General features: G+C 44.3%; 2 protein-coding genes across 3 annotated transcripts in view; one reads left to right on the forward strand and one right to left on the reverse strand.

The window, feature by feature from the left end:
- Positions 1–17,860, reverse strand: part of PDXDC1 (pyridoxal dependent decarboxylase domain containing 1) — a 46,377-nt gene extending 28,517 nt beyond the window's left edge. The window contains exon 1 of one of the 2 annotated variants that reach the window (XM_083412541.1): positions 17,643–17,860. Coding sequence is in view for 1 of the 2 variants with exons in the window: in XM_083412540.1 (XP_083268666.1) it covers positions 10,245–10,265 (21 nt within the window). In the remaining variant the exon portion in view is untranslated. Of the gene's footprint in view, positions 1–10,244; positions 10,522–17,642 lie in introns of those variants that run through there. The other variant, XM_083412540.1, reaches the window with a different exon arrangement.
- Positions 11,823–19,340, forward strand: MPV17L (MPV17 mitochondrial inner membrane protein like). Its single transcript, XM_083412584.1, has 4 exons — positions 11,823–12,898; positions 14,213–14,283; positions 17,003–17,032; positions 18,519–19,340. Exons 1-4 carry the CDS (start codon positions 12,592–12,594, stop codon positions 18,696–18,698), a joined length of 588 nt encoding a protein of 195 aa, XP_083268710.1. The 5' UTR covers positions 11,823–12,591; the 3' UTR covers positions 18,699–19,340.
- The last annotated feature ends 1,448 nt before the right edge of the window (positions 19,341–20,788 follow it).

Consider the following 20,788-nt stretch of genomic DNA (forward strand, 5'->3'; position numbering starts at 1 on the left):
AAGGTATGCTGGGGATTGGAAACCCTCGTTTATAGAACAAGGATGGGGAATCTGTGGTCCTCTGGATGTTGCTGGACTACAAGTCAGTTATACAAGCTGCTGCTGCTGCAAGTTCCTTAAGCCCCTCCTTCAATGTTTCCACCACTCATGTGAGCAAGCCATTTGTGAGAATGCCTATTCATACAGGGCCAATTCATAATGTACAAATTGGTTCCAAGTGTCGTAAGCATGCTTTTGCATTTGTTATGTGGCCTGGTGCTCCGGAAAAGAAAATATCCAAAATGAGAAAAATGTTCTACAATACGACAATGCACTGTAAGGGAAACAGGCCCAAAGTGAATATGACTGCACACAGAAGTTAAAATGAAGCCATGGTAACACATCCGCCTAATTATTGTGTATACTTCAGATTAGCAGGTGGTGTGTGGTATCTGAGACACTTGAAGGTGAACCTGTAGCAACCTTTGCACATGTATGAAAAGGGAGAGCCGAGTCAACAATTGTAATATACAAATCAGATAAGGCAGTCAGGAAGCCAAACATAAGCTTGAACAAATGGTGTGACTCCTCTTTCCTCATATGACTGGCACAGTGGCAAATTTCTTCATTAGTTCTAGTGTTTTAATCCAGTTTTTTAAATGACAGCAGAGAGATAGCATTTTACAGATGCTGCAATGCATTGCTTGGTTGCAGAAGCTCTAGGAAATTTATTCCCAATGGTCTGTAGGCATCTATTATCAAGATACTCCAAGTGGAAGGCAGAACTCCCAAAGGATCCAAATTAATTTCTCCCTGCTTGCAAGTGTTCCTCTCACCAGATGATCAATCACTGATGTGAGAATGATTCCTTGTGGGTTCAGTTTCAAGGTAAAAACCAGAGAGTCTATTTATTTGGAGTTCCTAACTTTCTGATGCTCCCATTTCCACTGAACAAGCCTATGCAACATGCAGTTCAATGCCTTCCACTGAAATGAAGGAAGGAGTTGCTTTATCAAATGTTCAGCATCTGGAACAGATCATGGGACTGAGTTTTAGACAACTGCATAAATGAAGAGCATAAGAGCAACCTTCAGATCACAGGCCATCTAGTCCAGCAATCTTTTTATACTACAGCCAACCAGAAGCAAGAATGCTATAAAATGTATATTTTCAGGTATTTATACACACCTGCTAAGGTTGCAGTATCTAGAAGTAAGCCTCAATAAACACAATGAGATTGACGTCAAGAGTAAAAATGTGGAGGATTGCACCACTGACCACACCTTTTTACACTGTCATCTTTGAAAACCTTTTGGTAGTACCATTGGCAAAACTTTACATCAACTTCTACCAGTTTTCCAACATGATAAAATATTCAAAGGCTATGTGCACTGCCTTAAAATACAACCTGCCCCCAGAATCCTGAAGTCATCTCAATGATGAAAACAATAGCATGGTTTGATTACACACACACAAAAAGTTTTACATTAAGAATATTACGAACAATAGCCTTTATGGAAAATGTAATTACACAAGCATGCATGTGCACACTCTGAAACAAACTGTTGCCATGTTGGCCTCAAAGAATGAAAAAGAAAATGGGATTAAGAGCAGTGAGAAGTTTCAGGGGAGCAGTGCTTTCACTGAAAGGAGATAGAACTGGGGATATGCAAATATACAGGTGGAAGATACAAAGAAACAAGCGGCATGCACACCTGCTAGGGAGTAGGTGTGTTACTTCAGGCCATTTTCAGGAAGCCACACCTATCTGCTGTGTACCTGACATGTATGACATCACGTGTAAATGAGTAGGTGTGGTTTCAAAGAAACAAGTGGGAACTTAAAGTGATCTCCCAATTATTCCTTTTCCTGGAGCAAGGTGTTCCCCCACCCACCCACCAGCTGATGAGCAGTAGGAATGTGTCTTGCTCAAGTAGGGTGAAGCAGTTTCCTTTCAATAGAAACAGAATGTCCCTCCCAGCGCTGTGATTTGAAACCCCAGTTTTCAGGACTTCAAAGTGCAGTGGAGCCTTTCAAACAGCCTTCATGATGAAGTCTGAAGCAGCATCATGGGGACTATTTGAAAGCCCTTTGTACATATCTCCAGAGCACGGGAATGTTTACAAAGGGCTGTTTGAAAGCCCTGCATTGTGTTTAGAAGTCCAGGCAATCAGGGTTTCAAAGTGGGGCATCACCTGATGTCACTATGACATCAGGTGACTGACAGGTAGACAACCATACCCACCTGCCAAATTTGGCCCGCTAGTGGTCAGGGAGATTAAGATCTGGGCGTGGGCCAAAGAAGTTTCCCCACCCCTGTGCGGCCTCATGTAAGATCGCCATAGGGAGGCACTCAGCACCTGAAGACACTTCCAGTCTTTCCTCCATCTCTCACTTGCTCTCTGATCACTTTAACTCCATACATTTTAAAGCACATGACTTCCTCCAAAGAATCCTGAGAGTTGCCGTTTGCCCCACAGAGTACTACAATTCCCAGCGCCCGTAACAACCTACAGCTCTCCAGATTCTTTGGGGGAAGCAATGTACTTTAAATGCATATTGTGGATGTGACCTGCCCACATACAAGTGCACATACCCCTAACCTATATCAGCCCTTTCTATAAATGTATGTGCCATTTTTTTCAAAGCTCTGATTAACTCTCAATGGAAATCTCCCAGCTACATTACTTCCTAATCATTCATGAGCTCACATTAAAGAAACATCAACCACCTAACTTAGACCGTTAGCCAGTGATATACCTAACAACAACAAGAAGCAGCAGCAGCAACAGCCAGACAGCCATGATAATCATTTACCTTTCAACATAGTACATATTGTAGATGTATACTTTACACATTAAAAATGTTCTCACTGCAAAATGTGAAGTAAGACTGCAACATAACAAGTGTCTGAAAACACTTGTGCATGCTGGGTTGATTTGAAGATTTGCAAGTGTCCTGAGAGTCAGACTAGAATCAGGGCAACTCAGCCATGAAGCTCACTGAGTGACTGTGGACGAGACACTATCTCTCAGCCAAACCTACCTCACAAAGTTAATGTGAGAGAGCCATGAATGCTGTCCTGAGCTCTTTGGAGGAAGGATGAGATAAAAATACAAATAAATAGCATATAAAGCTAAGAGTCCAACGATCAACCTGTTCTCACAGTCCCCTTTCCTCATTATTTCTCCTGAAGCTTCCTCTTCCATTCACTATCCTGTAAAAGACTTAATACAGCCAAATGCTTTCCTTAAGAACAAATATGTGGAAGTAGAAGAAGAGGAGTTTAGATCTGATATCCCACTTTAGCACTACCCGAAGGAGTCTCAAACCGGCTAACATTTTCCTTTCCCTTCCTCCCCGACAACAAACACTCTGTGAGGTGAGTGGGGCTGAGAGACTTCAAAGAAGTGTGACTAGCCCAGGCTCACCCAGCAGCTGCATGTGGAGGAGCGGAGACGCGAACCCAGTTCACCAGATTACAAGTCTACCGCTCTTAACCACTACACCACAATGCATTACCTCTTCTTTCATTTCACCCATCAAATCCACAGTGGATCTCCATTCTGTTCTTTTAACACCCTTTCTCCTATGCTGAGAATGCCAGCAAGATACCAATTTGCTGCTTTGCAATCTAGCCAGACAAGTTTTGTTTTCAACTCAAGTCTGCTTCACTTATCACAAAGTTCTATACAGAAAGCTCTTCAATGTAGGAATTAGAATGCAATATGCCTATAGGTAATTCCGCACAGGCATATTTTACAAAGTACAGTTGCAAGTAGTGGCTGTTTCTGTGTGTGTATGTTGCTTGTGTGTGTGCAGGACAAGAAACTGTATGTGTGCGACTGTCATACATTAGTTTTATACAAACTCCTCTAAGATTTTTATTTATTATTAAATGCTTTGATGCCATGGTTTGAGGCTCTTTTTGTTATTACAACATCCTGATATTTTTAAGATAAATTAGTATAACCCCCCTTCTTATATACACACATATACACACTAAAACAATTCCTTATTTGTTTAAAATGTATTTACAAATGTACTGCTATTTCATTATACTTGCTTCTACTTCCTTGTTACACAGAGTCCTTTTTTAAAAGATTCATCCATCAGTTTTTTCCAACAAAAACTATCATGATGTTGTGGGAATAACAGAAAGAAAAAACCCAGAAAGAGTCTCAACCTATGACATCAAAGCATATTTTTTTCCACGAGACAGCAAGTGCTGTGAAAACAGTAAGCAGCTTTGAACACACCAGCTTCCTTATGGGAGAAAATGTCCTAAAATGGATTAATTCACCTGGACCAATGGAGATTTGAACTTTATTATTATTAAAAGGAAGATACCTCAAAGGTCCCCCACCCTCCATCAGCCATACTGATTCGGGTGGTCAGGACAGAATGGCAAATTCAATTCAGTTTTTTAAAAACCAATTTCTCAAACATACACAAGGTCAAGACAGGTAAGTTTCAGACAATAATGCCTGCAGTATGTCACTCCCTATGGAGTAAAATTGTTATGTCTGTGTTCACACGTACATTATTGGTGGATGGGAGGACAAAGAAGTCACTCACATCTCAGCCAACCCATGTTTTATTGTCAACTCAACTGCTGTGGAATTTTGCATATATTGAAACGCAGGCTACAAATATCCTAAAGTTATAAAAAAGTGGGCAAGCAACACAACTATGGGGATGCTGTTGCTGAGTTAGTAGACTGGATGGCACAGTGATGGCTTCCTAGAGACTGCTCAGTGGGTTCCATGGCTATGCCTGCAAAAAGTGATGTCCCACCAATGCATTGCCACCTCCTCCATCAATTTCAGGGGATCCAGCTCTATGGTTTCCGGGGCTTCTGGGCAACAGACTTGTGGCATTGCCCTACCTAACTCAGCTCTCCATGGCTGTGGTCCCAGCAATTCACCCATCAAGAATGTCGCCCCCCCCCCACTAGACATTCAAGAATTCAGCACTGAAATAGGATATGCTTAGAATTGCACCAGCTAAGAAAGGCATCAGCAGTGGCAGTAGAGGGCATGCTAACTTGCTACCCACCCCATCAAAGAACCTTGGCCTCTGCAAATGTGGATAAACAAGTTTGTTTGAAATCTTGATTCCATAATGACAGGACACTTCCTGTTAATTAGAGCTGCTCCATATCCCCCCAAAATAAACATAGAAGTATGCTTTTATACTCAGCATGATGGCTTTTACACATATGTATCTTTAGATCAACCCATCAGATGCACCCAGAATTATTTAAGCAGGTAACAGACCTAATGTTAATGGGGAAATATCCCACTGTATCAACTGGCAAATGAATTTTCATTTCTTAAACTGAGTACTCCTGAAGTATCTCTAATCCTTGAGAATCAAGAACTACAGTCACATTTCTGTTACTCTTTGGTCCAAACGGCTTTCAAACAGAGTCACCCCAAAAGCTGTTAAAACATAGGAGACCCTGAATGTAATTGTCTGAACGTTCACTACTTTAGGGCAGGAAGAAGATGGATCTCTAGCTCACTTGCAATAGATAGGCAAGAGCGTCCAACTTGGAACAAAATATAAATAGCAAGTTCTCTATATAAAAAATATATATTCTACCATGCTTGGCTTAGTGATAATTGTTTATTTCTCAGTCTTCACGGTTTTAACTTGTAAAACAGAAGCATTTGGTGGTTGCTTAGAACCAGGTTTCTTTTCTCACTCATGCTGGCCAATTTTAAGACTTTTAAGTTAGTATCTCTCATTGATCTGTAGTTCACTTTGAGTGTAGATTTGTAAACAGCATGCAGTTCAACCCTGTGCACAGCTCATGGAGGACTATGAAGTCTTCCTCCAAAGATCTCAATGGTCTGACAGGCAGGCAAAGGATGAAGATGTTATCATTACAAATTAATGCAATACCATGGAACCTGGCCCAGAAACACAAGCGCAGCAGCACAAGCTTTTTATGGGTGTTTGTGCATATGTTAAAGAGAATAAAATGTGTGATGAGCACCAAGGTCCCTCATGTGGCCTTGAAAATAAAAATCAGCAGCATCTTTTAAATCCTGCCTTAGAACACCACACTAGGTACAACACCTGGATTTTCTCTGCTTGCCTATGGTATGTAAGATTATCTATTCTATATATAGCTACACAAACATGAGTGAGAAATATTGCAGAAAAACAGTAAGGATGCCTGGTTGTACTAGTACAATTATTCCCTCCAGTTCCCTGGTGACATGTTGAACTGGTCTCTGCCACAATCCAACAGCTGCTCTTGTTTCCACAGGTTTATTGTGCTAGAAAGAAGCTGCCCCAGAAACATTTCTAAAGAATGACTCACAAAACAAGGCGACAGAAACTTCTGAGTTCTAACAGGGGTACTTTTTAAAGCAGGGGTCAGGGAACCTCATCTGTTCCCAAATGTGGCCCTCCAATTATCTCTGTTCAGCCCTTGGGATTTTGCAGAGTCTGCAGTCCTCTCCAGGTCATGTCCCCTCTCCCCAGGGGGCAGCCAACAGTGGCCCTGTTCCATGCCCTTCTTGAATGCTTTTGACTCGCAATAATGTGTTTTGCCTGTGTTTCTTGCTTGCCTGGATAGAGGATGTGTGCTTGTGCGTAGAAACCTCTGACTTCTGAATGGCTGGAATGTAGCCTACCATACAAAAGTAGGAGTCAAATTCAGTGTTCCAGCCACAGTGTACTCTGACCCTGTCCACCACCAGCATGTGTCCCTGGAACGTTCACCTTGAGGGTTTATGGTCCTTGGGATGGAAGAGTTTTCCCTCCCCTGTTTTAAAGACATCCCCATGAAGAAAGAAAGTATTTGTGAGAGCTGGTCCTTTTGAAATTCCACTCTGCCCTTATGTTCCAAGATTCATAGGGAGTAAGCTCTGCCTTGAACTAAAACGGTAGTACATATTTCTTTAACAGCAAGTGACAATGTGCATCTCATAATACCAGTAGATTACACAAAGAATCCAAGTTTATAAACTTCTTTGGTTGCAATGGATAGATCCTACTAATTTTAATTTCTAAAATTTTGCATAGATTGTTACATGGCTCTTACTAATGAACACACTTGGGTGCCTCAGAGTTAAAAACACCTACCCACACTTTAAAAAAACACACAACAACCAATAAAGAACGGGAGAAATAAGTATGAAACTAACTCCCCACTAAAAAAGGAGGCAACTTAAACTTTATAGTTATAAATACATATTTTATAACTACATACATATAAGCAGGGAAAGGGCAATTTAAAGGGGAAGCAAAAAACTAAGCATCTTCTTGTTCTGCCCTTCTGCACCAAATCCCACACAATATCCCCAGTGTTTGTTGCAAGCACCCCACAGCTTCTTAAAAAGGTTATCTATGTTAGCCTGTTGCTAGTTCTCAAAAACAGAAGAGCAGGAAAACCTGTTTGATGACTGTACTACTTCACACAACAGGTAGGGGCTCACATGATTAAGTGCCCTTAAACAAACAAGTTAACGATCCCTGCACACACACAAAAAAGCATGTTATAAAGGTAAGACTAGAACAGAAAGCTACAGGTGTGTGTTTATGTTTTATAGAGACACATTCTCCCGTAAGGAGTATATTTGGCCTTCAAATAATGATGATATGAATGTTAAGCTGCCTAATATGGAATCAGACTGTCAATCCATTCTGACTGGGAGCAGCTCTACAAAGTTTAAAGAAGGGTCTCCCCCAGCCCTCCTACCAGAGATCTTTTTTACAGGAAATGCCACAAATTTAACTCACAACCTCATACACACCAACCCATGGAGCTACTGCCATTCCTCACAAAACGTATGACACTGTCTTATACCATGTCAGAACACTGGCCCAGCTAACCATTCTGTCATCCACTCTGTTCTGACTAGCTGTGGCTTCCCAAGGACTGAGGCAAGAGCTTTCCCCCACTCCCAGCACCTGCTAGCCAAGTTTATTATATTGGGAGAGGCCAAGGTTTTGGATCTTCCCATGGAGCCGTGGCACAACCCCACTGTAATGTGAACGTAGGAAGCTGCCTTATACTGAACCAGACCATTGGTTCATCTAGCTCAGTACCGTCTGCGCTGACTGGGAGCAGTTTTCCAAGCTTCAAGTTAGGATTGGTTCCCAGCCCTGTCTGAAGATGCTGGTGATTGAACCTGAGACCTTCTGAATGCAAAGTAGATGCTGTACCTCTGAGCATTACACTTCTGCACGTATGAAGAAGCCTGATGTTGGGTCTGCCAAACTCAAGTATTATCTGCTTTGCTCTGACTGACATCAGCTTTCAGCACCTGATATCCTGACATCCATTTAACTTGAGATGCAAGACATTGAACCTGTGACTTTACAGATCAACTCAATGAGCTGTTGCCAGGCAGCTTATGTGTATATGAAGCAACTGATGCGGAGCCAGACAACTGAGTTCATTTTGCCCACTATTCTAACTGGCATCGATGTCTTAAACTTTAGAGGTCGTTCCCAGATGTAACAATGACTTGCCTCAGTTATAAGGGAGCTTGATATATTCTATTTGATGGCTTACATCACTATTATTACATCAAGGCCTTTGGCAGTTCCTGTGAGAGAGAATATGTGGTAGACAGCCTGCATAAACAGTCTCTCGCTTTAAGCCAGTATGTAAAATATTGACACATAAATAGAATTTAAGTTTTTTTCCTGCTTTTTTCTGTGAATGAGACTGCTTCTTTTTTTAAAAAAAATCTGTGTGTTTCCAGCTGGATTGCAGGGCTTACCTGCGACACTTTGCTGCCTGAGGCAAAGGACAAGGTGCCACCTCATTCTACCATTGTACAAAAACTGGCAAGAATAACAGCTGAATCACACTTTGACAGTGGCAACAGCATCTTCCTCCACTGCACCTGAGGTCAGAAGCCTACTTTAGGAGGGTGCAGGGCAGATCACATGGCACATGCAGCTCTGTCCACTCCCCATCCCTCATCATCTGTTGTGCAAGGCTTTTGCCTCACACTGCCTAACGGTAGGGCCAGCCCTGCTCAATTGCAAGCTAGGTTGGATATATTATACATAGAAAAGATATGATTCTTGCCAGATAGATGGATAAATAAAATAAATGCCTATCAAGCAATATTCAGCACTAAGAATGAGGGTTCCTCTTTCTCCTCTCCTCTTGGTTTTAAAAACCTCAAATCAAAGCCTGAAATATATTAAATGCATATGCTAATGGTAGCACCATTTTCACAGTGCCATCCTAGACAAATCTACTCAGAAGTAGGTGCAATTTACTTCAGTGGGACTAGCTCACTTCCATGAGTATAGGATTGGAGTCTCAAGGAGGTGGCCTTCTACCACTTGAGCTATGCCCCACTGCTACCCTAAGAAGAATCATTTTCAATGGTTAATATTATGATGATTATTAATGTTGCTATTATCTGCCTATTTAACAACAGTACATATACACATATGCATTTGTTACAAGGTTGTATCCAGACTTAGTTCTTCCGAAATTAATGGGCATGACTAACTCAGGATCCAGCCCAAGCTCATCAAAAATGTTGCTTTAAAAATAATATATTTGTATATAATGTGTGTGTTTGTGTGTGTGTGTATAGTCAACAAACTCATATAACATACACACGTATATATTCTGCACACACGATATGCTATGCTCTACACACATGTGCTTACAGATGTGCTTTTATATGCGTACGTATATGTTTTATATATATATGTGTGTGTGTGTGTGTGCATAAACAGTATTACAAACACAAATATGTGTGAAGTATATATGTATACATATATTACACACATGTATGTGTATAATGTATGTATACATATATGCTTCTGCACACACTCATAATATGTGTGAGCATGTATCTATGTGTGCATGTGTGTGACTATATAAATATTACACAAATATGTACCGCATACAAATATAATATACATATATATGTGTGTATGTCTCTGTGTATATATGTTATAGGATTCATATATATATGTGTATGTATATACACACACACACGCATGCATGTATATGTGCATAGATGTGTGTGTGTGTGTATACACACACACATATATATATATGTGTGCGTGCACACATCTATAAACCTCTCTACTCGCATTTGCAAGGCTGCTGACTGTGTACCGTCGTCTGGAGCAGCGACCACCCCCTGTCACGATTTCCCCTCAGCCCCCGCCCCTGGCACCGCGGACCCTTCCTCCTCCGCCCCGTCCCTGCCTCCCTGCCCGCCCTCCGCCTTCCCCGCCTGAGACACTTCTGAGGCAGAGCCGACCTTCTCCAAGGAGCTCTCCATGGCCGGAGGTTCTTCAGCGGCAGCTGCGGCGGCTGGTTAAAGGCCCCCCGTCTCCTCCTCCTCCTCCCTCCTCTCCTCAGAACACTTCCGCCTTCGCTTCGGCCTCAGCCGGCTCCACGTTGGCAGGGCTGACGGAGTGCCAGGCGGCGGCTGAGGGAAGAGAGGGCGGGGCACGTGACGGCGACCAGGACGAGGGGAGGGAAGTTACGCGCGCTCACCTAGGAGACCGGAGCCCCACAGGCTTCCGTACCGCCTCTGATTGACAGAGGGCGCAAGACCCCCACAGGCGCGGGCCTCGTGGAGCATACCAAAAATGAAATCTGGGGGGCGGGAAACCGGATAGTGGGAACGGGAACGGAAAGCTTAAAGGTCTCTTAAAACTGCTGTGATGAGAGACGGTTCGCCTATCAGAGCTGCGTTCGCGCCTCTAAAAGTTACCGTCCCCATCTCCTGACTCCGAGCTGTCGCCCCTCTGTTTATAATGGAACATTCTCCAAGAAGGCGATGACGGAATCCGTGCCGGCTGGGCCTGCGCACTGGGCTGGTGACACGGCGAGATCGGCTGACGAAAAGCTTAGGTTGAGAGTTCGAGTCCCGCCTTCGGCCGCGAAGCGTTTGGCGTCGTCGCTTCGACGACACAACTGCGTAGATTCATTAGGTTGTAGCTTTTTCATGGAGGACAAAGTCCTCTCGTTTCTTTGTTTGGATTCAACCTAAGAGGACGTTGGGTTTTGTGCAGTAACCAGCTATAGTCATTTCCTGGTAGCAGCTTACACAGCGGGACTTGCTTCTGAGTGAAAGCAGCAAGCAGGATTTGGAGCACCAAAGTCCTCTCCCCTCCTTTGGTTTCCAGCAAATGGTATTCAGAAGCATTGCTGCTTCCAACTGTGGAGGCAGAGCACAACCATCATGACTATTATCCTATGGATTGTAGTCAAAACTAGGCCTATTTAAATCAATGAACATGCCTCACAGGTTCATTAATTTAAATGAGTCTCCCCACTGCTTTTTTCAGGGGGCACTCAAAGGTACACAGTACCGGCCCCTCTTTGATTTTTTATGTTAAAAAGTGTGGCACTTGCTGTAGCAACTCCATGGTGTTGAGTTCCGGCACCTATTTTTCTAGAGAAAAATGTGTCCACTGTGAGTATAAGTTGGATACAACCAATTTTTCAAAAGAACCATTATATCAACGTTGCCCAATATCTCGTTTGTAACTCCTGATGGAGTATTTCATTTTGAAACACATGGAAGTAAAATAAAAAGCCTCGCACCGGTGCTTTGTTTTGATCCTATGAACTTATTGCCCAGGATCGCTTTCAAATACACAGGGCTCCTACCACTAACCCAACTGAGTGCAAAAGACTTCCCCAAAGATGAGATACTTGTAGATAAAAAAGACCATTCAGAAAAAGCGATATACTCTCCCAAAGGATGCTAGGGGACTTTGCCAATGTCTTAAAACTGAGCTGTGCTGCCACACTGTGGTGAGGAAAAGTGATCCCATAGCGGTTGTGAGTGTGGCCACTCCTCTTAAAAGACCAAACCACATTTATTTACTTATTACATTTATATCCCTTTCCTGCGTGGAGCTAAAGGCAGTTCACATGGTTATCTTCTTCCCCATCGGCATCCATCACAACCAATCCTGTGAGGCAGGTTGGGCCGAGAGACTCTGACTGGTCCAAGGTCCACCAGTGAGTTTCATGGTGGAGCAGGGATTTGAACCCTGGCCTCCGGGGTCCAAGTCCTCATTTCATGGTGCATATTTGGGCGCGCACCCCTCTGCAGGGTGCAGGGAGCTGGGTGGGTTGGTGTGCCTTACTACGCCACAGCTGTCAACCTTCCCTTTTTTGCGGGGAATTCCCTTATTCCAGCGCCGTTTCCCGCTGCTATCCCGGATTGTTAGATATCCCGTAGACTGCCCCCGGGACAGGCGAGGCTGCTGATCCCTTATTTTCGAGGCTGCTGATCCCTTATTTTCAAATCTGAAAGTTGACAGCTATGTACTACGCGTGGCGAGTGAGGAACCTGGGTCCCTATTTTCACACAGCTCTGAAGCAATCGGGATGATCTTGGCCAGCAGCACCAGTATCTCGGCATAACCTACCCCGCAGGGTTGTTGTGTTTCGGGGAACCTGATCGCCTGGCCGAAAAACGGGGGTGGCGGCGAGGAAGCGGCCGTGCGCGTCGACTGAGAAGGGGGAAAAGGAGGCAGGGACTGAGGCGTCTCCCTCCGGCGGAGGAGGAGGAGCAGGAGCTGCAAGGGCGAGGGAGCCGGCGATGCGAGCCGGCCGGCTTCCTTGAACCCCGCCCCGGGCGAGCGATGGCCCTGCTGGGCCGCCTGGTGCGGCGATCGCCCTGGCTATGCAACGTGGCGCTCTACGGGAGCCTCTTCGCGGCGGGCGACGCGGCGCAGCAGCGGCTCCGGCGCCTGCCGGGCCAAAGCGCGGACTGGGCGCAGACGCGGCACGTGGCGCTGGTGGCGCTCTCCTTCCACGGCAACTTCAACTACGTGTGGCTGAGGGCGCTGGAGAGGCTGCTGCCCGGCCGGGCGCCCGGCGCCGTGCTGGCCAAAGTGCTCTGCGACCAGCTCATGGGCGCGCCCGTCGCAGTGCTCGCCTTCTACACCGGTGAGTGAGGCCGCGAGACGGGGAAGGAGGGAGGGGGCCAGGAAATGGCTGCTGTGCCTCTGAGCGCACGCAGAGTGCAGGGAGCCAGCCAGTGCCTGATTTACGTATAAGCTAAGCAAGCTATAGCTTAGGGCCCCACTCTCTTGCCCCCTTCCCCCCCGCAAATTTCACTATTAATATACTTCTTCTTTATTGTATTTCAATTCAACAATCACTTGTTAAAATACCTATTTTGTTATGTGCAAATGGCTTTAGATACCCATTAGGTCCATAAATTACCAGATAGCATTTATTCAACACAAAAACCAGCGACAATTTGTCGTTGACAGCTGGACATATAAAGGACCCCATTACCTTCAGTAGTTTAGGGCCTCATCAAACCTAAATTCAGCCCTGGTGGAGCACCCAAAAGCATCCTTGCCTGACCTGGTTACACTGGTGTTGTATTGCTTTATTGCATTTCTAGCGCACCTTTTTCCTCCTCCAAGTAGCTCAAGGTGCCATACATGGTTCTCCCTGCTCCTCATTCAATCCCCACAACAATCCTGTGAGATAGGCAGGCAGGTTGGTTGGTTAGGCACCCTGTGAGCTCCGAGAAGGCATTTGAACCCTGGTATTCCGGGGTCCTAGTCCACTATTCTATAACCACTACACTTGGCTCTTCATGTGCACTGAGTTTGGACTATGACTCCTATCAGCTGCAGCCTTGCTGGTTGTAGCCAAGGAGACAGATAAATGGATGAATGGTCCAAGGCACTGGATTAAGGCTCCAGCAGCTGCCAGCCTGTGTAGACAAGATTGAGCTCGGTGGACCAAGGCTCAGTGGACCTAAGGCAGGTTCCTATGTTAGGGAGAAAGGCTGCTGCTCACTGGTACAGCATCTCCTTTGCCTTCAGACATCCCAGGTTCAGTCCCTGACATCTCGTTCTGAAATGTTGGACAGCTGCTGCAAGCCAGTGTAGAAAATACAGGGCTAGGTGGACCAAGGATCTGATTTGGGCAGATTGTTGTGTTCCTATGTGAGGTTTTTTTTTTTTTAAAGAAATGGGTGGGGGACAGGAAGAAACTAATTCAAGAAATTAGGTTAGAATTGACAAGTTCAATATGTGATTTTAACATGAAGCCATGCATTAAAAATAATAATAAATCAAGAGATCACAAGATACATATTTTATGGCAAGACAAACATGCCATTCAGGATGCATTCAGAAGGAAATGGTTAGTGAAGCAGAAGTGTGTGGCATAGTATAAAATGCTGTGTAAATGAATTTCTAGTAGATTTTACTTGACTTTCCTTAAACATTTTGCGACCAGGCATGAGTATACTCCAGGGGAAAGAGGATGTCTTTGCCGACTGCAGGGATAAATTTTGGAATACCTATAAGGTAAGTGCAATGCTATATTGAACGTGGTCCCATCACCACACACAACTTACAAGTATGCCCACCTTTTTTATTTACTTACTTATTTACTTACAGCATTTATACCCCAGCCTTTAGCCAAAAAGGCGCTTAGAGTGACTTCCAAAAATTATTTATTGGGCTGTACCTGCCCTCAGACTCATCATCAAAAGACATGACACATGAAGAAAAAGGGGAATACTTTAGGGAGGAGAAAAAAAGAAACTCAACTTACAGTGGTGGTTCTGGCTGTCTGGCCCTCTTCCCATCCCTCAAATTATGCACACATTACATGCAGAATGCATCCTGCTTTTGTAGTGAGGGGCAAGGAGATAGGTAAGGTCCTTGGTCCCAGAGCTGACCACTGGAACTTTTCCCTCATCCTTTTGCCATTTGAGATTTCACCAAGTACTGTCCACTTGCATACAAGCCAGTTTTCACAGCTGTAAGGACTAGAAATGTGTTTTTAAGGACACAAACCGGTTGCTGTAAGTCTGCAAAGACTTACTGGGGTCATAAGCATTAAATTTGTGATGAAGAGGCCCAGTCAGTAGATATGTGGGCAGGGTGGTATGGAGAGAATCAGTGCAGAAGACCCAGAACATAAATGGGGGCAGAAAGATACGTTGAAAGTTGTTCAGTTTTTAAACATATGAACACATTTTTAAAAAACAGGTAAACGAGAACATCTTGATTGCCTGCTGTCCCTAGCAACTCAGGACATTGTAAAGTAGAAATGCATTTATGTATTAGTAAGCAATTTCATAGACTATTGCCTGTATGCTTTTCCTTGTATCTCCACAACTGCAACGGCTGGAGGCTTGCCTTTTTCTTTTTAATGAAAGCTGAGCATGCTAGGTGTGGCTGTACACATCCCTTTCTTTTGTGGCCATGACATTGTTCATAACCAGTCTGCATTTCAGCTCTTACCTCAAGCGTGCATTTATGTAACGCTCAGAAACGGTATTATGAGAGCAAGGAAGAAAAGAGTTTGGCAGGTGGTGTGAAATAAATAAGGTTGTTCAGAGGCGTTCGTCCTCTGCAGTTGAAGGAAGCATTTGTTCCTCTATACCTTTGTTTGCCAATCTGGCAAATGTGTGAGTATATCAGGTATCATGTAATTCTTGCAGCCCACTATGCTGTGCTTGTTGTGCTTAAAATGAAGCAGTGCTATCTCTCTGGAGTTCTTAAAGTGGCAGTTTGAGGATTACCCACCTTCCCGCTTGTGACAGGCCCCAACTGCGCTATACATTTAAATAAAGCAGGACCATACCACTTTAAACAGTCATGACTTTCCCCAAAGGATCCTGGGAACTGTAGTTTGTTAAGGGTGCTGAGAGTTGTGAGGAGACCGTGTTCCTTGTCCACAGCCGCCATCTGTGCTTTAACAATCCATCCCTCTTCCCAGGGAACTCTGGGAATTGTAGTTCTCTGAGGGGAATGAGGGGACCTCCTTTGGGTTGCACAATATGATATCCAGTGTAACAGTGGCACTAGCTGAAGCTGATTTTAGCAGGAAATAGCCAGGCTACCACAACCAGCCACAAGAATCATGCTGGTTTCTTGGCCTTCTCTTTTGAGAGCCATTCTGCTAGCACATCTAGTACACTACTAAGGGACTTAGCACAGCATTGAATTCCACCCATCTATGTTGTTGTTATTTTATGATGTACATCAAACAGAGAGAACAATTATCATAACAAATGAAAATTAGAAGATGGAAAACAAAACTATAAAATAGGCACATGGAATGAATAGTTGCACACAAGTTAAAATGACACAGTACAAATAAAGACTATCAACACTATCAGATCATCAAGTTTAGTTCCAGATTTGCCGGGCTTGTGATAAGGGTTGCCTTGAAAAATGATGGTTCTGCTGTATGTCAAACCATATAAAAGGTGTCTGGAGGTTCTTGTCTTGTTGAAATCTCAAATTATGTGTGACTTTCTCCAGTGTATCCCAGAGTAACCAGTACCAAGCATGCAGCAAAAGATTTTTGGCTGTTTTCCATTGCAATTACTATTTGTGCTGCCAAGATAATCTATAATCATAGAATCTTAGAGCTGGAAGGGACCCAAGGGTCATCTAGTCCAACCCCCTGCATTGCAGGAATATTGGCTAAAGCATCCATTACAGATGGCCATCCAACCTCTGCTTAAAACCCTCTAAGGAAGGAGAGTCCACCACCTCTCATGGCAGTCTCTTCCACTGCCGATTCCAAGACCAGTTCTTTTGACAATATGTTTAACATTGGCAAAAGGATGTGGGTGGCGCTGTGGGTTAAACCACAGAGCCTAGGGCTTGCCGATCAGAAGGTTGACGGTTTGAATCCCCACGACGGGGTGAGCTCCCGTTGCTCGGTCCCTGCTCCTGCCAACCTAGCAGTTCAAAAGCATGTCAAAGTGCAAGTAGATAAATAGGTACTGCTCCAGCGGGAAGGTAAACAGCATTTCCGTGTGCTGCTCTGGTTCACCAGAAGCGACTTAGTCCTGCTGGCCACATGACCCGGAAGCTGTACACCGGCTCCCTCGGCCAGTAAAGTGAGATGAGCACCACAACCCCAGAGTCGTCCGTGACTGGACCTAATGGTCAGGGGTCCCTTTACCTTTACATTGGTAACCCTCATCTATTTTGATGGATTTTTTCGTGGTACTTTCCCCTCTCAATTAACTACTTTAAATATATTTTGCTTTTGTTTCAGACTGGGCTGATGTACTGGCCTTTTGTGCAGGTGAGTTTAAATTTGCCTTCCCCCTCCTTAGAAACTCACGACGAAGATAACAGCAGCAGCTACAACAATGTGCTCATCAACACAGTCAGAAGATTGCCCTGATACATTCTTCACCACATCCCCATATCTCTAGTTCTGGTGTCTGGGGTTGTTGAGCAGCCAGAAACCTCCTATCTGTGTCCCCTTTGAAAATTCAGCTGTCCCTGTTATTTCAGCAGCAGGAGATGCATTCCTTGGGTGCTGGATCTGCTGTTCCCGTGGATCCTGCCGCCTGAGGCAGCTGCCTCTCCTAGCCTCATGGGTCGGCCGGCCCTGACTGTGGCAGCCACCCCTCAATAAGGTAACCCTCTTGGGTTACCTCATGGCCTGATTTAGGTGCTTTAAAATTAAGACACACCCTGTCAGTAACACTTGAGATGTCTGCTATTATATCCAGCAGCAAGGATTTTTTCCCACATGGGAAGGGAAAACCTGTTTTGAGGCAATTTGTAAACAAAACTGGAATTTTATTTAAACACACAAGGCGGGCTGTAGCTTAGTGGTTACTCTGATAAGGCCCAATACTTTGTTTCAGTAAAAAAACTATTTGCAGATATAGTTAAAAACATACTTAAAGCCCATAATTTAAACCTCTCTCTAGAATGGTTATTGGTCTTGCACTACGAGTAAAACACTCCCAGCCCTTTCTAGAAACTTTACATTGCCCTTAGAAAACAGTCTGGGTTGCCCTGCCTAGCTAACTGTCAATTTGACCATAACTGGGCTCTAAACTGATCCCTATCTCGTCACTTTCCAAGCCCTATCCTACAGTTAAGCCCTATATACACTCTGACAGTTAAGCCCTATCTGACAGTTTAACTGTCAGGTTTTAACTCTTCACTCCCTCCTGATTGAATGATACTCCCGCTCTGATTGGTTTCTTGGTCGCCAGGAGGCTGGCCCAAGGCCCATTCATCAAAGAGACCAACATAAATAAATTCTCCTTGGCTTACCCCCATTCTATTTCCCTTTTCAAAGCTTTTAGAACTCCAGATTGGAGGAGTTTTTAACTACAGTAAAATCCTAGAGTTTCACCATTCTGTAGTGAAATAAACAACTATCCAACTTTTAGAAGACATCTGAAGGCAGCCCTGTTTAGGGGAGTTTTTAATGTTTGATGTTTTATTCTGTTTTTAATGTTCTGTTGAAAGCTGCCCAAAGTGGCTGGGGAAACCCAGCCAGATGGGCGGGGTAGAAATATATTATTATTATTATTATTATTATTATTATTATTATTATTATTATTATTATTATTAGGCAGGGTTTGGGAACCTGTGGCCAACTCCCATCGCCACACTAAATCTCACACCACATCAATTTAGCAAAGCAAGCTCATTTTGCAGCAAGTTGGATGTGCAACAAAGATGACAAGGTGAAGGCTCTGATATTTCTCTGGTGCGTTTAGCTTGGTTTCTTTCTGTTTTTCTTTTTTCTTTCCCCCAAATAGCTTTCCAACTTCAGCTTGGTTCCAGTGCATTGGAGGACGGCGTACACTGGCCTGTGTGGTTTTATCTGGGCAACTTTCCTGTGCTTTTCCCAACAAAGCGGTGACGGAACTGCAAAATCAGTTTTCTTGTTGTTCCGAGGCAAGAAACCTGACACGGACAAGATGCCGCCAGGGAAATAAATATATTTCTGGTTCAAAGCATCCCTCACCTGTCAGGGAGGCAGCGAGCTGCGTTGGCAGATGCCAGCTGCATTTTTTTAGGGGGTGGTGAGAGTGTGTATGAAGGTAGAACTCAAAGTGAACAAACTTGAGCATTTACGAAATGGTACCTTATTGCTGTAGGAATGCACTCAGCTAACTTTTAGGGTTGTAGTCAATTATTGGGCATGACTAACTTAGGCTTCTTAATTTTAATGCTTCTCCTCTGAGTGGGCTTTAATTGACTGCTACCTATCCATTCTGCTGAGGGACACGGGTGGCGCTGTGGGTTAAACCACAGAGCCTAGGACTTGCTGATCAGAAAGTCGGTGGTTCGAATCCCTGCGACGGGGTGAGCGCCCATTGCTCGGTCCCTGCTCCTGCCAACCTAGCAGTTCGAAAGCACGTTAACGTGCAAGTAGATAAACAGGTACCGCTCCGGCGGGAATGTAAACAGCGTTTCCATGTGCTGCTCTGGTTCGCCAGAAGCGGCTTAGTCATGCTGGCCACATGACCCGGAAGCTGTCTGTGGACAAACGCCAGCTCCCTTGGCCTATAGAGCGAGATGAGCGCACAACCCCAGAGTCGGTCACAACTGGACCTTATGGTCAGGGGTCCCTTTACCTTTACCTATCCATTCTGCCAATGCTATTTTTCTAGAAAAAGAGGTGCTGGAGCTCACCATGAACACCTCCTCTGTTCTCTTAGATGCAATGGTGCCGGAACTGAGTTCCAGCGGGTTCCAGCTGAAAAAAAGCCCTGCATTCTGCAAAGATAACTTTATTTCTCTTTTATTTCAGTCGCGGACTTGAGGGTTCAGTGTGAGCCTGTAGAATTCGGGAACATAAAAAATGTGAACTACCAATCTATGGTTTAGGGCAGGATTGAGGAAGTTCTGTCTGGCTCTCGGGACTTTTCCTGTACTGCACTCCCCACCCCAGTCACACTCTCTTCCCCCAAAACGTTACCCTTCACTCCTTGAGTGCTTTTGCTTTGCTGGGATGTGTTATTGAACTCTGATCATGCCTCTTGTTTGACTGGATGAAGACTGTGTGCGTATAAGCTATCCTGTTGCACAAAGGTAAGACTTAACATTTGTTGCCGCACCCACATTTGGTTCTGGCCCTGCCCATCACCAGCATGTGGCCCCTAAAAGGTTATCCAGAAGGGAATACGGCCCCCGGGCTAATAAAAAAGGTTCCCCACACCTGCTCCGGAGGGATACAGTGCATTGCATTGCCTGATTTGGGTCTTTCTGTGCTTCATGTGTAAATCCAGTCTGATGCACAGTTGCATCCTGCTCTGTTGTAATTCAGATAATAATAATAATAATAATAATAATAATAATAGTAGTAATAATAATAATAATAATTTATACCCCACCCATCTGACTGGGTTTCCCTAGCCACTCTGGGCAGCTTCCAACAATAGATTAAAAACACATTAAAACATCAGACATTAAAAACTTCCCTAAACAGGGCTGCCTTCAGATGTCTTCTAAACGTCAGATAGTTGCTTATTTCTTTGACATCTGATGGAAGTAAGGGCCTATCCAAACTTGCCTTTTGCCCCACTCTTTTCAGCCAGAGGTCCACACTTTAATGCTCTGTGTCTGAGTGTTTGTTTGGTTTTGCCCCAAGCTTTTCACTTGAAAACTCTTTGAAGCTGAATCGGAGCAAACACCACCTTGGGTTTTTACTGCAGATTGAGATTTGCTCCGATTGAGCTTTAAAAAGCAGATTTTTGCAGAGAAAGCTCTGGAGCAAAAACCAGGGTGTTCAGATACAGAGCTTTAAATGGCAGGCCATGCCTGGAAAGAACAGAGGTAAGGTAAGTGTGGATAAGCCCCATATGTCACATGGCCATATGTTTTTGCCTTTGACTGCAGTCAGCTCCTGCCATCCTTACCCATTGGCTATTCTGATGGGAGTTGGAATATGACAGTGTCTGGAAGGCAGCATACTGACTTCTCCTGGAGTAAAGCCTCAGAGAAGTCCTGCATGAACTCCTTGATCCACCTGAAGTCCAGGGGATTAACAACCCGCTCCTAATAGGTTTCACATGTATTGATT

The sequence above is a fragment of the Podarcis tiliguerta genome (assembly GCF_965153285.1).
Source record: "Podarcis tiliguerta genome assembly, chromosome: 14".
Taxonomy (NCBI): Eukaryota; Metazoa; Chordata; class Lepidosauria; order Squamata; family Lacertidae; genus Podarcis; species Podarcis tiliguerta.

Excerpts from the sequence above, each read along its gene's own strand:
- MPV17L (XM_083412584.1), top strand. The coding sequence starts at position 12,592 with ATGGCCCTGCTGGGCCGCCTGGTGCGGCGATCGCCCTGGCTATGCAAC. Across the intron at positions 12,899-14,212 it reads AGTGCTCGCCTTCTACACCG|GCATGAGTATACTCCAGGGG; the intron begins GTGAGTGAGGCC and ends TTTTGCGACCAG. Across the intron at positions 14,284-17,002 it reads AATTTTGGAATACCTATAAG|ACTGGGCTGATGTACTGGCC; the intron begins GTAAGTGCAATG and ends CTTTTGTTTCAG.